General features: G+C 48.7%; 1 protein-coding gene across 1 annotated transcript; it reads right to left on the minus strand.

The window, feature by feature from the left end:
* Nucleotides 1-13,967: 13,967 nt before the first annotated feature.
* Nucleotides 13,968-15,536, minus strand: LOC148143681 (uncharacterized). Its single transcript, XM_087975257.1, has one exon. The coding sequence runs from the start codon at nt 15,534-15,536 to the stop codon at nt 14,232-14,234; it is 1,305 nt and encodes a 434-aa protein (XP_087831383.1). The 3' UTR covers nt 13,968-14,231.
* Between the last annotated feature and the right edge of the window lie 488 nt (nt 15,537-16,024).

Genomic DNA, 16,024 nt, shown 5'->3' on the forward strand with positions numbered 1-16,024 from the left:
GTTCTGCTGGGACCCCTTCTTCCCCAACTGCGTGCCTCTTTTCCCATTCCTATAAAGCTGCTCTCCTAATCATACCTCGTTCTTCCCCTGAAAATAAGGTTCCTAAAATTGCCATCAGTTCTCCCCAGGTATATAAATTAGGCCCTAGGAATTGCTCTAATTGTTCGGCTCGTCCAACCGGATCCTCTCTTAAACTTTTCATTTCCTTTGTAAAGACCCTAACTTCACTGCTCGTTAAGGGAGCGTTTACATATCTGATTGTACCTTCCCCAATCGGAACCTCTCGTAAGGGACATAATTTTACATTTTCCAATATCTCTGCCCCTCCTTTACATGTGGTGGCTCGAGTGACTCTTGCCCCCCCCCCCCCCCCCCCCCCCCCCCCCCGGGTTCTGCATCTTTTAGTTCAGAGTCCGTTCCCATTTCTGTGTCTGGACACGGTTCTACTTCGGGAGCTGTAGGCTCGTTCCGGGGAGTAGTATATGGGGGTGGCAAACACGTTAAGGGATCCCATTGTGGCTTCCCTTGTTCATTCTTTTTCTGTTCTTTCCCTGATTCCTCCCTATTCATGGGACATAATTTTACTCCCGCGCTCCCTATCCATCAAACCGCATAATCGGACTCTTTTTGACTGTACGCTTCTTTCTGATTGACATATATATTAAGATCTTGACACAGCCAATCCTCATCAGACCCATATTTGGGCCAAAAAAATACCAGGCGCCTTAATATTTTATCTAGTCCAGACAAAACAACAATAGTTTACCATTGTAGCCTTATCTTTTCCCCGCGTCCGGGAGTTGTGTTCCCAATTTCCCAACATTCTCCCCAAAGGACTGTCGGGTGAAATATATTCCCCTTTAACATTATTTACAGATCGATCGTTACCCAGCCAACTCCCCGTGCCTCCCATTGTTGCTAATATAATTAATCTTAACGAGGTCCGGTGTCACCTTCTTCCACACCCCCTTCAGGGTCCTGACTAGACACCTTACTCGTCCAATTAATCTGACCAACTATATGCTTTTTGAGACTTCAACTATTCTCCATAAATCACTTTTATGTAAGGATAAAAGAGATTAGTTAGAAACTGATAGTAAGGCAGTCATGACCTGTAAAAAGAACAGGAGTTAACACTTTATTTCATTATCTGTAAAATCCTTAACGTTAAGAGAAATCATGTTAAAATTTCCATAGTAGAAATCAGATTCAAAACAGTCCCGGATCTCAAGCTCCAGGGAACAAAGCAGAAACACTCAATCACCAACAAACAAATGTGCATTCAAACCAAATCACACCGGGTTAAACTTTCTAGTTGCTCTTTCTCTCTCTCACACACACACACACAGACACCGTGTCTCACAGACATTTTGAGCTTTCCGAAACGACTCCTCTAGCTTTTGAATATTCATCTGGACGTCTGGTCATAAGTTAGTTATGAAAGGCATCCTCAGTAGCCCTTCAACTACTAGCCCTTCTGACACTGGCTGTTTTCCATTGACATATGCTTAATTTTATGTGAGAGGTAATTTCGGTTTAAACTTTAAGATGTGCCTGGACCACAGACTGATCTATAATAAAAGACAAAACCTTTGTTTCTTTTCTAACAACCATTTTATATACTCAAAAGTAGAGTAGTTTAAATTGTGCAGAATGCTGACAATTTGTGAGCGATAGTAAAAGCAAGCAGGCTCTTGATTAATGAAGCCATTCACACAGCAGAGAAGGATGAGTCCTTGGCTTATAAGACTCCAGGATGGGAGTACTTGAGACATCTGTTTCAGATTAAAGCTTTTGACTGATAAGACTACAGGGTGAGAAAAACAACAAACTTTGGAGACTCTGGAGCCTTTTGTTGCAGACTTTGTGATAAAAATAATGATGTTTTTAAGAATGTGAACCTCATGGCTTGTTGGAGCCAAGGAGAGGAGGGACTTGTCCTATAAATAATGGAGATTTTGTAAGCCTCAGCGCACCTTTTCTTTAAGGGTGCCCGACTCTGCAGACTTGACTTGTTAATAAAACTTTGTTTTCCTGAATTTGTCTAGAGCGATTATTGAGAAGCGATTTTCGTTTCTAACAACTTGGGGGCTCGTCATCCGGGATCAACACTCCGGCCGCAAGGGGAGTTGAGGAAGGATATCGGAGAAGGTGCACCCTGCTGAGTTCAGCAGTCCCTGATTCCTTGCTTGTCGCCCCGCGCGGCTTGAGCGAGTGATATCCGGGAGGCTCAGGAAAACAAAGGAGGGGTGTACCCGAGGCAGTGGGGACGGTTAACGATCGAGTAATTTCGGTGCACCGAACCCAGGTAAGACAAAACTTGCGGGGACCGTGTTTCCGGAGGACTGGGTACCTACGGGGTGCCTGTGGATTTTTTTTTCTACAAAGACGTGGGACTCAGGAATCTGGAGACCGGGGCTCGCCTGTGAGGGATTTTGCAGAGACCGTGTTTGAGGAGGAACGTGTACCTACGGGGTGCCTGTGATTTGTGTCACAGAGACGTAGGACACAGTAATCCAAAGACCGGGGGTGCCTGCAAAGGAACCTGGGCGATCACGGGACTGAAGGTCCGGGAATTGGCTACATTGTGATAGATTATCACGGGAAAAATACGAAGTCCTCGGAAATGGGAAATAAGGGATCTAAGGTGATTAAGGGAAAGGTAGGCTTAAACAGGGACAATGACACATACCCCGGGGTACCTGACGATAGTCCGTTAGGGAGAATGCTAAATAATTGGGATCAGGCTGGAAGAAAGGGAAAGTCTAAAAGGAAGATGGTAAAATACTGTCAAAAGTGGTCCCAGAAACCTATTCAGGGCGACTCAGTGTGGTGGCCTAGATTCGGTACTGACGAAGACTGGGTCCGGCAAGCCCTCATTTTATATGTCAATTCAAAACCTGATGTTAATCTGGAAGAAAGTGATTATGCCCTTTGTTGGCTGCCGGTTACGATATCTTGTCAAATGCAGGTAACTAATAAAGACTCGAAAGGGCAGAAAGAATGGGACCCTTTAGATCACTTACCGCCGCCCTACGTGACCCCGTCTGCCCCACAGAATGTTCCTTCGGGTGACGACGATTCAGGGGAAGGGGAAGAAGATGGGGAGGAATCACAAACTACCTCAGGGGTACAGACCAGATCTCAAGCTGGAAAGGGTCACAGACAAGACCCTGTCTCGATTGCAAGAATGAATCCACTCCGGGAAGTGCCCATGGGGGGCGAGGAAGGAAGGACGGGATATGTGAACGTTCCCTTGACGAGTACTGAAGTACGGAATTTCAGGAGGGAGATGAAGGGTCTACTAGAGGACCCCATGGGACTTGCTGAACAATTGGATCAGTTCCTGGGTCCGAATACTTACACGTGGGAAGAGATGTGTTCCATCATGAAAACATTCTTCTCTAGCCAGGAGCGTCAGATGATACGACAAGCTGCGCTCTTGGTCTGGGAGAGAGAGGGGGGAGAAGGAGGGGAGCAGAAGTTTCCCCTCACCGACCCCGAGTGGGATAAGAACAGGAGGTGAGGTCGTACACCCTGATGGAGGAAGATTAGGGAGGTCGGGGGTTCCTACCCTTGGGGCAAAAGGACTATCGACAGGAACCCCTGGTAAACTTGAAAGTAGGGCCCCAAGGATCGGAGATCACATTTATGGTGGACTCGGGAGCCGAAAGATCAAGTATAATCCAAATACCCCCCGGCACCCGAGCAGGAGGAAAAGTTATGGGGGTATCTGGAATTGGAGGACAGAAATTACAAGTCCCAGTGGTAGAGGACGTGGAAATTGGATATGAAAACAGAACTACTAAACGAGACCTCCTTCTACTGCCATCGGCGGGATTTAATTTGTTAGGAAGAGACTTGCAGGTCAAACTAGGGATCGGAACGGTACCAAGTAACGGGGAAATGGTGGTAAGGTTGTTCGCCCTCACCGAAGAAGATGATCAACAAATAGACCCGGAAGTTTGGTACCGAGAGGGGAACAGAGGGGGTCTAAACATCAAACCTCTCCAAATCACCATGTTACCAGGAAGAGGCCCGGTAAGAAGGAGACAATACCCGATTGCTATGGAAGGACGGGAGGGGTTACAACCTGTGATAGAAAGATTAATCACAGATGGACTACTGGAGGAATGCATGTCCCCTTTCAATACTCCAATACTCCCTGTGAGGAAGCCGGACGGGACATATAGGCTGGTGCAAGACCTGCGGGGGTTGAATGAAGTAGTCCAGGCTAGATACCCGGTGGTACCTAATCCCTAAACGTTAATGAGTAAAATTCCCCCCGAACATGAATGGTTCAGCGTAATAGATCTGAAGGATGCTTTTTGGAGTTGCCCCCTTGACGAAGAAAGTCGGAACCTTTTTGCCTTTGAATGGGAGAATCCCTTCACAGGACGAAAGCGACAGTTAAGATGGACGGTCTTGCCGCAGGGATTCACGGAGTCACCCAATTTGTTTGGACAAATACTGGAGCAGATCTTAGAAGGATTTCAGTGTAACGCGGAGAATCAATTGCTCCAATATGTCGATGATCTCTTACTCTCAGGACCAAGAGAAGAGGAGGTACGAGCAGACACCGTTGCCCTGTTGAACTTCCTGGGGAAACAGGGTCTACGCGTCTCCAGGACAAAACTCCAGTTTGTGGAGCGAGAAGTAAGATATCTGGGCCATCAAGTCAGTAAGGGGCACCGCCGTATCACGCCAGAACGAATATCAGGAATTACGGGTATGCCAATACCCAGGACGAAGAAGGAAGTCAGACAATTCCTGGGACTAGTAGGGTATTGCCGGATATGGATTGAAAGTTACACCACTTTAGTAACATTTTTGTACGACAAACTGGGACAAGAAGGACAAAAGGTGGACTGGTCAGATGAGGAGGAGCAGCGATTTAATATTATTAAAAATAAACTGATTCGAGCTCCGGTATTGGCTTTACCCACCCTGAAGGAACCGTTCCAGTTATATGTTAATAGCGCCGGCGGAATTGCCCAGGGTGTGCTCACTCAGCTGCGGGCAGGGAAACGTCAGTCGGTTGCATTTTTGTCAAAAATGTTAGACCCTGTGTCATGTGGATGGCCGACCTGTATACAGGCAGTGGCAGCTACGGCAATGTTAGTAGAAGAGGCCCGAAAACTTACCTTTGGAGGAAGGATCACAGTATACTCCCCACATTCGGTTAGTGCCATACTGGCTCAGAAGGCTCACCGCTGGTTAACAGACTCTCGCATCCTAAAGTATGAGACGATTTTGATGACCGGGAACGATCTCAATTTTGCAAAAGATCTCAGTTGCAACCCAGCCCAGTTTCTGTACAGACGTCCTGCAGACGGGGAACAGGAGCATGATTGTGTGGAATTTGTGGACTTGCAGACCAAAAGCCGAGAGGACCTGCAAGAAGCCCCGCTGGGTGAGGGACAGGAACTGTATATCGACGGGTCCTCCCGGTGCATCAGTGGAGTACGATACAGTGGCTATGCTGTTATAGATGGTGCAACGAAACGGACGATTGAGTCTGGACGACTGCCCGGGAAGTGGTCAGCCCAATCCTGTGAGTTGTACGCCCTCCAGAGGGCCCTGAAGCTGTTGGAAGGGAAAGTGGGGACCATATATACTGACTCAAAGTATGCATACGGAGTCGTTCATACTTTCGGGAAAATCTGGAAAGAGCGAGGATTGATAACTTCCCGGGGAAAGGAATTAGCTCACGAACAAATGATCAGCCTAACGTTGGAAGCCCTGGCGTTACCTACGGAACTTGCAGTAGTCCATGTACCCGGTCACCAGAAGGGGTCGACACCGGAAGCGGTGGGAAACCGGCTGGCAGACGAGGAAGCCAAGCGGGCAGCGGTCGAAAAATCCGTCCAATTGTTAACGTTAATACCGTTGAGGGAGGGCCTCGCTAAACAACCCGTCTTCACCCAGGGGGAGATTGATAAAATGGATCAATTGGGTGCCCGGCTAGATACTAACGGGAAGTGGACGGTTCCTGATGGGAGACAAGTACTGAACAAACAGATCACCCGGGGTATTCTGCACCGATTACACCATCAGACCCACTGCGGGGTGCAAGCCATGTGTGTGTCACAATCCTGAGAGATTATGTATGCAGGGGGATATACACATTAGCCCAACAAGAGGTAGTCGGATGCCCCACTTGCCGGCGTATTAATCAGAAAGCCATGCGTTCTATGCCAGCTGGTGGTCAGCCCCTAGCGATTAGGCCATTTCAGAGGATCCAAGTCGACTTTACAGAATTACCCCCAGTACAGAGATGGAAATATCTGCTAGTAATAGTAGACCATTTCACTCACTGGGTAGAGGCTTTCCCAACTGCCAAAGATGATGCACCAACCGTGGCCCGACTGTTGTTAGAGAACATAATCCCGAGATATGGCATAATGGAATCTATTGACTCCGATTGCGGGACGCATTTTATTTCTAAGCTACACCATTTGATCTGTAATGCCCTGGGTATCCAATGGAAATTCCACACACCCTGGCATCCTCAGAGTTCGGGTCGAGTTGAGAGAATGAATGGCACGCTCAAGACCCAATTGACTAAGCTGATGTTAGAAACTAAGTTACCCTGGCCAAAGTGCCTGCCCATTGCCCTAATGAGGATACGTACGGCACCTCGCCGAGATGTCGGGGTTTCCCCCTATGAAATTCTCTTCGGATTACCGTATTGGAGTAAGGTTGATGGATGTCCCACTCTACAAGGGGGGGATGTATTTATCCGAACCTATTTACTGGCCTTATCCCGTTCTTTTGCAGAACTCCGAAGGAAAGGTCTCCTGGCTCAGACTCCGCCGCTCGACTTCCTCCTGCATAAGGTGGAGCCCGGAGATTGGATACTTGTTAAGACCTGGAAGGCTGAAAAGCTCCAGCCGCGGTGGGAAGGACCGTTCCTGGTTCTGTTAACAACTGAGGCAGTTGTTCGAACGAAAGAAAAAGGGTGGGTCCACGCATCAAGGATAGAGTGGCCCGTTCCACCTGAAGAAGAAAGCACCTGGACATGCGAGCAAGGGGACAAGCCGTTGTCGGTAAAACTGAAAAGACAGCAATAATGAACTCTACTTGGACTGTATTGGTGGGGATATTGATCAGTTTACTCCTGTATGTGGGGGAGGGTGAGGGGAGATGTGACAAATGTCGAACTACAGTAAGACTTGGGATTCGAATCTATTCGGGATCATTTGTGTCCCATTCCTATGTGGACGATAGGTGTTACGATGTGAGTGCACTCCATGAATGTTGGGAGGATGGGAGACCCTATTATCAGGTATATAATAAAGGATACGGTGGCAAAATCCATGGATGCCCTATAAATGACCGCTGGGTGTGTATTAGCAAAACTGGGAGGTGGGACCTATCCTCCGTGTTGCTCAGGGAGCAGGTTGACAGAGTCAAGGAGACCAAGATACAGATCCCTGATCGGGGGTTGGGGAAAGAGCAAGACCGACAGGGAACGGTCGTGCTCCCTAAAGTGCCATCTGTATACGAAGAGGTAGAAGGACAGATTGAACTCCCTGATGTTACACAAAACCTGTTTATTGATCTCACCTCTAGAATAGCCACTGTTTTAAATGTTAGCAATTGCTGGGTCTGTGGGGGGCCGCATATGTCGGAACAATGGCCGTGGACTGGTCAAAGCTTAGACATAGGGGAATTGCTGCAAACCACTTGGACTCGTGACAACGACAGAAAAAGCCAGGGGTGGAGACTGACAAACAGCCCTGAGGGCCAGTTCTGTATTGAAGGCAAAGGGACCGTGAAGGTAGGGATTAGCCCCTGTCAGAATATATTGGATGCAACCATGCGAGTATGGTGGCCTGAGAATATTGCTTGGTACATTGCAAACCGAGATCATCAAAATTGCATTCGGTTACGTTCTGATTCCTCCTCTTACGAGCTCAGTGCTGACCCTTCCGATGGCATGAAAAGAGTGTGGACCGGTGGTTGTCAGGGGAATCAATGCTGGAATAATCCTGTCCAGACTCTGCCACGGGGTCAACAATCCGAATACTGGAATTGCAGTGGTCCTGGTCCTTATGAGGGCGTCCCTGGGGTAAAGGAGTTGTGGGATGACGTTGTGAGGCAGGGAGGGCCTGCTCCAGATGGCCTATTTTGGATATGCGGTAATCAGGCATACTCCAAACTGCCCATGGGATGGGCTGGGGTATGCTTCCTGGGTCTAATACGACCTGCGTTCTTCCTATTACCCCGGGAGGAAGGCGATGATTTGGGAGTTAAACTCTTTGACTCCCTGCGTAGGTCGCCAAGGGATATCCAAGTCGGTGATTGGGGGGATGAGTGGCCACCGGCCCGGATTATTGAATACTATGGGCCGGCTACTTGGGCACAGGACGGATCATGGGGATATCGTACTCCTATCTATATGCTAAATCGAATTATCAGGCTCCAAGCAGTCGTAGAGGTCATTACTAACCGGACTGCCCTGGCCCTAGAGCTGTTGGCTCAGCAGCAGGATCAGATGAGGGCTGCTATATATCAAAACCGACTTGCCTTGGATTATCTGTTGGCCTCGGAGGGGGGTGTGTGCGGGAAATTAAACCTGACAAACTGCTGTCTAGAAATTGACGATAATGGGAAAGCGGTTTTGAAAATTTCCGATGAAATTCGGAGATTGGCCCATGTGCCAGTACAATCTTGGCGTCCTCTTAGTGGCATTGGATGGTGGGATGGTCTCCTAGGTGGTAGCTGGTGGCGCACGCCGTTGCTGGTGGTTGGGGGCGGCATGATTCTTCTTCTCGTATTACCCTGCCTAACTCCCTGTATTCAGTTTTTAATTCAGAAAAATATTTCCCGACTCCAGGCAGTGGTGGTTCCACAACATGGGACACGGGAACTTAAAGTGATGTTGCTGCGAAAGACCAAGGATTTCCCGGGCCCTTGAGGGAAGGGGGGGGGGGGGGGGGGGGGGCTTATCTTGGTCAGGCACATCTTAAAGAAAGAAAAGGGTGGAATTGTGAGAGGTAATTTCGGTTTAAACTTTAAGATGTGCCTGGACCACAGACTGATCTATAATAAAAGACAAAACCTTTGTTTCTTTTCTAACAACCATTTTATATACTCAAAAGTAGAGTAGTTTAAATTGTGCAGAATGCTGACAATTTGTGAGCGATAGTAAAAGCAAGCAGGCTCTTGATTAATGAAGCCATTCACACAGCAGAGAAGGATGAGTCCTTGGCTGATAAGACTCCAGGATGGGAGTACTTGAGACATCTGTTTCAGATTAAAGCTTTTGACTGATAAGACTACAGGGTGAGAAAAACAACAAACTTTGGAGACTCTGGAGCCTTTTGTTGCAGACTTTGTGATAAAAATAATGATGTTTTTAAGAATGTGAACCTCATGGCTTGTTGGAGCCAAGGAGAGGAGGGACTTGTCCTATAAATAATGGAGACTTTGTAAGCCTCAGCGCGCCTTTTCTTTAAGGGTGCCCGACTCTGCAGACTTGACTTGTTAATAAAACTTTGTTTTCCTGAATTTGTCTAGAGCGATTATTGAGAAGCGATTTTCGTTTCTAACATTTTATATATCACCAATTCCCCATACTTTTATATGTCCTGACCACCAAGGCAAGACATAAAAAGTCTCTCTTCTGACCTTGGTCTGTGCACAGAGTTACCTGGTCATTTCGGTGCGCCCCGTCCCGCAGCAATTCTTGCAGAAAATACCGCTGCCCCCGGTCGCCCGGATATATCCTTTAAGACCTTTCCCTACCCGGGTCCTGTACACAAGAGCTGCTCGACCTAACCCGCCGCGTCTGCCCGCCTTGTTTCCAGGGTCTCCCAGTCCGGATCGTATTCGCCCAAACCGCGAACGACAAGCAAGGGAGTCGGAGATCACCGAAATCGGCGAGGTGCACCTCCCCGGTCATCCCAAGAGTGTCGAGCGGTCTGAGTCCTGGATCCCGGAACGAAGCCCCCAATTGTGAGAAACAGAACTCACTCACAAATCAATCAGCCTGAGACAAAGCCTTGGAAACAAGAACAATTTATTACAGTCTTCTAAGTACTGGACGCTTCTGCAATCAAGCAGAAATGCGCGCCAAAACAGAGCCTGTTCGCTTTCTTATTCAGTTTACAAATTGCGGAATCACTTTATTGCGGAATCAGTATACTTCAGCTTTATTGTGAAATACCCCTGCTGCTTCTTTTTGTGGTCAACTACAACACTTTAAAGTTATTTCCTAGCTTAAAACTATTTTCTTTAAAAGACCCTCTATATTCATTAAAGTCGTAGCCTTATGTATGCTACATGCTACAAGAATTGCGCTTCCCTTCCCCCTACTATACCCCCTCATCCTTCTGCAAAAACAACATTTCTAATCTCCCATGGAAAGAGGGATAGGGATGTAAGGCAGGATTTCAGGGAGCTCGGGTGGAAGCTAAGGGCTAGAACAAACAGAGTGGTTATCTCTGGTTTGTTACCCATGCCACGTGATAGCAAGGCAAGGAATAGGGAGATATATCAGCTGAACACGTGGCAGCAAGGATGGTGCAGGAGGGAGGGTTTCAGGTTTTTGGATAATTGGGGCTCATTCTGGGGAAGGTGGGACTTGAACAAACAGGACAGTCTTCACTTGAACCAGAGGGGTACTAATATCCTGGGTGGGATATTTGCTGGTGCTATTCGGGTGGGTTTAAACTAGCTCAGCAGGGGGATGGGAACCGGGGGGTGTAGCTGCAATGCACAGGAGAATGAGAGTAGGAAGGACAGGGACTGGATTTCAGGGTCACAGGAATGTGCTGGCAGACAGTGAAGTGATTTGAAGTGTGTCTCCTTCAACGCCAGAGTATCCGCAATAAGGTAGGTGAGCTTGCAGCACGGCTAGGTACCTGGGACTTGGATGTTGTGGCCATTTCGGAGACATGGAGAGAGCAGGGTGAGGAATGGATGTTGCAGGTTCCAGGGTTTTGATCTTTCATTCAGAACAGCCAAGGCGGTAAAAGAGGGAGAGGCGTGGCCTTGTTAGTCAAGGATAGTATAACGGTGGCTGACAGAACTTTTGATGAGGACTCATCTACTCAGGTAATGTGGGCTGAGGTTAGAAACAGGAGAGGAGAGGTCAGAAACAGGAGAGGAGAGGTCACACTGCTTGGAGTTTTTTAATAGGCCTCCGCAGAGTTCCAGGAAGGTGGAAGAGGGGATTAGCAAAATTATTCTGGGTAGGAGTGAAAGGAACAGGGTGGTCATTATGGGGGACTTTAACTTCCCCAACATTGACTGGAAATGCTTTCACTCTAGTACGTCGTATGGATCAGTTTTTGTCCAGTGTGCGCAGGAGGGCTTTCTGACACAGTATGTCGAAGACCGACAAGAGGGGAGGTCACTCTGGATCTGGTGCTTGGCAAATGAACCAGGCCAGATGTTTGATTTAGTGGAAGGTGAACACTTTGGAGAGAGTGACCATAATTCAGTTAGGTTTCATTTAGCGATGTAAAGGGATAGGAACATGCCGCAGGTCAAGAGTTATCGATGGGGCAAGGGCAATTATAATGCAATTAGGCAAGACTTAGGATGTATAGAATAGGGTAGCAAAATGCAGGGAATGGGAACAATTGAAATGTGGAGCTGGTTTAAGGAACAGATCTAGTGTGTCCTTGATAGGTATGTCCCTGTCAGGCAGGGAGGAAGTGATAAGGTAAGGGGACCGTGGTTTACAACAGAAATTGCATCTCTTGTTACAAAGAAGAAGGAGGCTTATGTGTTGATGAGGCAAGATGGTTCAGATAAGGCGATGGAGAGTCACAGATTAGCTAGGAAGGATTTAAAGAGAGAGTTAAGAGCAAAGAGAGGACATGAGCAGTCTTTAACAAATAGAATAAAGGAGAACCCTAAAGCTTTCTATAGGTATGTGAGGAATAAAAGGATGATTAGGGTAGGAATAGGGCTAATCAAAGACAGAAGTGGGAAGTTGAATGTGGGCCCTGTGGAGATTGGAGAGGTGGAAATGAATATCTCTCATTGGTCTTCACTCAGGAAAAGGAGAATATTGTAGAGGAGAAGAATGAGGTACGAGATATTAGACTCGAAAGGATCGAGGTTAGTTGCACACAGGTGTTATCAATTCTAGAAGGAGTGAAAGTAGACAAGTGCCCTGAGCCCAATGGGATTTATCCGAGGTTTCTCTGGGAAGCGAGGGAGGAGATAGCAGAGCCTTTGGCTTTGATATTTGAGTTGTTATTGTCTACAGGCTTAGTACCAGAGTGGAGGATTGCAAATGTTGTGCCCTTGTTCAAGAAGGGCAGCAGAGATGACCCAGGTAATTATAGACCAGTGAGCCTTACTTCTGTTGAAGGAAAGCTTTTGGAAAGGAATATTAGAGATCGGATTTATAATCATCTAGCAAGCAACAATTTGATTTCAGATAGTCAACATGGTTTCATCAAGGGCAGATGGTGGCTCACAAACCTTATTGAGTTTTTTGAGAAGGTGACCAAGCATGTAGATGAGGATAGGGCAGTTGACATGGTGTACATGGACCTCCATAAAGGTTCCACATGGTAGGATGTTGGAGAAAATGCAGAGGCATGGGATTGAGGGTGATTTAGCAGTTTGGATTAGAAACTGGCATTCTGAAAGAAGGCAGCGAGTGGTGGTTTATGGAAAATATTCAGCCTGGAGTCCGGTTACTAGTGGTGTGCCACAAGGATATGTTTTGGGACTACTGCGGTTTGTCATTTTTAAAATTACTTAGGTGCAGGCAGAGGTGGATGGATTAGCAGAATTGGGCTGAGAGGTGGCAAATGGAGTTCAATGCAGCTAAATGTGAGGTGATTCACTTTGGAAAGAATAACAGGAAGCCAGTGATCTTGGAGTGCATGTGCATAGATCCCTGAAAGTTGCCACTCAGGTGGATAGTGCTGTGAAGAAGGCATACAGTGTGTTAGGTTTCGTTCGTAGAGGGATTGAGTTCCGGGGAACCGCAATATCACGCTGCAACTATACAAAACGCTTGGAATATTGTGTATAGTTCTGGCCCCCATATTTCAGGAAGGATGTGGGAAGCATTGGAAACGGTGCAGAAGAGATTTACCAGGTTGTTGCCTGGTCTGGAGGGAGGGTCTTATGAGGAAAGGCTGAGAGACTTGGGTCCGTTCTCATTGGAAAGAAGGAGGCTAAGAGGTGATTTGATAGAGACATATAAGATGATCAGAGGATTAGATAGGGTAGACAGTGAAAGACTCTTTCCTAGGATAGTGACGTCAGCTTGTACGAGGGGGCAGAACTACAAATTGAAGGGTGATAGATTTAAGACAGATGTCAGAGGCAAGTTCTTTGTGCAGAGAGTGGTAAGGGCGTGGAATGCCCTACCTGCTAAGGTAGTCAATTCAGCCACATTAGGGAGATTTAAACAATCCTTAGGTAAGCGCATGGTTGATTTTGGGATAGTGTCAGGGAACGAGCTGAGAATAGTTCACAGGTTGCGTAATATCGAGGGCTGAAGGGCCTGTTGTGCGCTGTATTGTTCTATGTTCTTTGTTCTATGTTCTAAACTTAGTGCAGGAGACTGAAAGAAATGAGCAGCTTTAAAACAAAAACCTCTTGGAGCTCAAAGCTTTCAATGAGAGTCTGAGCCCAGTGGTAAGTTCAGGTAACCTTTATTGCAACCCAACTTTGTTACAACTTCAGATCCCCCCCAGCAAAAAGGCAAAGAAAAAGCAGTTGCTTTTTGAGCACCTCAAGGTCAAAGTGCACACCACACCTCCCCTGTCCCACCCCCCCTCACTGTCTTGATTATTGGCCAGCACCAAGTTGTTCCTTTGTAATCGGATCCTTGGTAAAACCGTAACCCGGAGGAAGTATTGCCTCACTCAGCAATTTCAACCCATACCTTGTCTCCAAGTAAGTTTCTCCCCGCTCATTTGCTAGGAAGGGGCAGTGTAGTGTCAACCAGACTGCTGTGGGTCTGGAGTCACGTGTAGGGCAGACCGGGTAAAGGATGCAGCTGGAACGACTGAGTGAATCCTTTCCCACAATGGTGGTTCCCTTCCCTGATAAGGGAGAGTGTGAATCAGATGGGGGCTTTCTCCCCCGCACCACCCCCTCCCTGAAACGGTCTCATCGTTAGATTCCGAACTCCACATTTCTGACCGAATGCCAATTCTGCCATCTGTCGTGGGGGGATTCAAACCCGGGAGTCACCAGAACCGGGTTGATAGTCCAATCGATAATGGCTCTCGGCTGTCACTTCTTCAATCCCCCTGCGATGGCACGTGAACTCGCTGGTGTTTCCGCAGGTTGGAGGAGTAGGTGAAGCCCTTCCCGCACTTAGAGCAAGTGAACGGCCTCTCTCCGGTGTGGATCCGCTGGTGCCTCAGCAGGGTGGAGACCTGGGTAAAGGCCTTCCCGCACTCTAGGCAGCTGAAGGGCCTCTCCCCCGTGTGGACCCGCTGGTGGGCTAGCAGGGTGGAGGAATTCCTGAAGGCCTTCCCGCACTCGGGGCAGCTGAAGGGCCTCTCCCCCATGTGGACCCGCTGGTGCCTCAGCAGGGTGGAGACCTGGGTAAAGGCCTTCCCGCACTCTGGGCAGCTAAAGGGCCTCTCCCCCGTGTGGACCCGCTGGTGGGTCTGGAGGTTGAAGGAGCAGGTGAAGCCCTTCCCGCACTGAGAGCAGGTGAACGGCCTCTCCCCCGTGTGGATACGCTGGTGGGTCATCAGGGAGGAGACGTGGGTAAAGGCCTTCCCGCACTGAGAGCAGCTGAAGGGTCTCTCTCCTGTGTGGATCCGCTGGTGGCTCTGCAGGGTGGAGGAGCAGGTGAAGCCCTTCCCGCACCGAGAGCAGGTGAACGGCCCCTCCCCGGTGTGGACATGCTGGTGCCTCAACAGGGCGCAGGAATTGCTGAAGGCCTTCCCGCACTTGGGGCAGCTGAAGGGCCTCTCCCCCGTGTGGATACGCTGGTGGATCCGCAGATTGGAGGAGCAGGTGAAGCCCTTCCCGCACTGAGAGCAGGTGAACGGCATCTCCCCCGTGTGGACATGCCGGTGACTCCGCAGGGTGGAGGAATCGCTGAAGGCCTTCCCGCATTCAGGGCAACTGAAAGGCCTTTCCCCCGTATGGACACGCTGGTGCCTCAACAGGTTGGAGACCTGGGTAAAGGCCTTCCCGCATTCAGGGCAACTGAAGGGCCTCTCTCCCGTGTGGACATGCTGGTGGGTCAGCAGGGTGGAGGAATTGCTGAAGGCCTTCCCGCACTCGGGACAGCTGAAAGGCCTTTCCCCCGTATGGACCCGCTTGTGCCTCAGCAGGGTGGAGGCCTGAGTAAAGGCCTTCCCGCACTCTGGGCAGCTGAAGGGCCTCTCCCCCGTGTGGACCCGCTGGTGGGCCAACAGGTAAGAGGAATGTCTGAAGGCTTTCCCGCAGTCGGTGCAGGGGAATGGCCTCTCCCCAGTGTGACTGCGCCGATGAGTCTCCAGGGCAGACGTGACACGGAAGCCTTTCCCACAGTCGCCACACTTCCACGGTTTCTCCACGGGGCGGGATTCCTCGGGTTTCTCCATGGCCACAGCATCAGCTGCACACAAACACGTTTAGAGCCCCTCCGTGCCGTGAAATCCCCTTTCCAGGCCGTATAACTGTTTCCGGCTCCACACACAGTGCGCTGCAACAGTGGGGTCTCTCGTCCAGTCCCACTGATGCTGAAAACGTCCTCAAACAGGAACCAAAAAGCGTTGATCCCTCTCACAGAAATCACAGTCAAAAATCGTTGCGGTCCTGATGGATTGAGTGACTGTGAGACATTGACATCAAAGTGAAGACTGAAGACGCTGGAGAGTCAGTCAAAAAATGTGGCGCTGGAAAAGCACAGCAGGTCAGGCAGCATCCGAGGAGCAGGAGAGTCAATGTTTCGGGCATCTGTTGATTTTGAAACTTCAGTCTTCAGATTTTCAAATACTCTGTAAAAAGAGATTACAAAAGCCATCACTATCAGTGCAGGGTAGAAATTCAGAACAAGCAATTCTATTTGCTGTGGAATATTCTTTTGTTT

Source organism: Chiloscyllium plagiosum, unplaced genomic scaffold (assembly GCF_037043375.1).
Source record: "Chiloscyllium plagiosum isolate Xiang-an unplaced genomic scaffold, Cpla_swu_hap1 HiC_scaffold_27, whole genome shotgun sequence".
Taxonomy (NCBI): Eukaryota; Metazoa; Chordata; class Chondrichthyes; order Orectolobiformes; family Hemiscylliidae; genus Chiloscyllium; species Chiloscyllium plagiosum.

What these genes read in the sequence shown, in the direction of transcription:
- LOC148143681 (XM_087975257.1), bottom strand. Translation starts at nt 15,536, where the DNA reads ATGGAGAAACCCGAGGAATCCCGCCCCGTGGAGAAACCGTGGAAGTGT.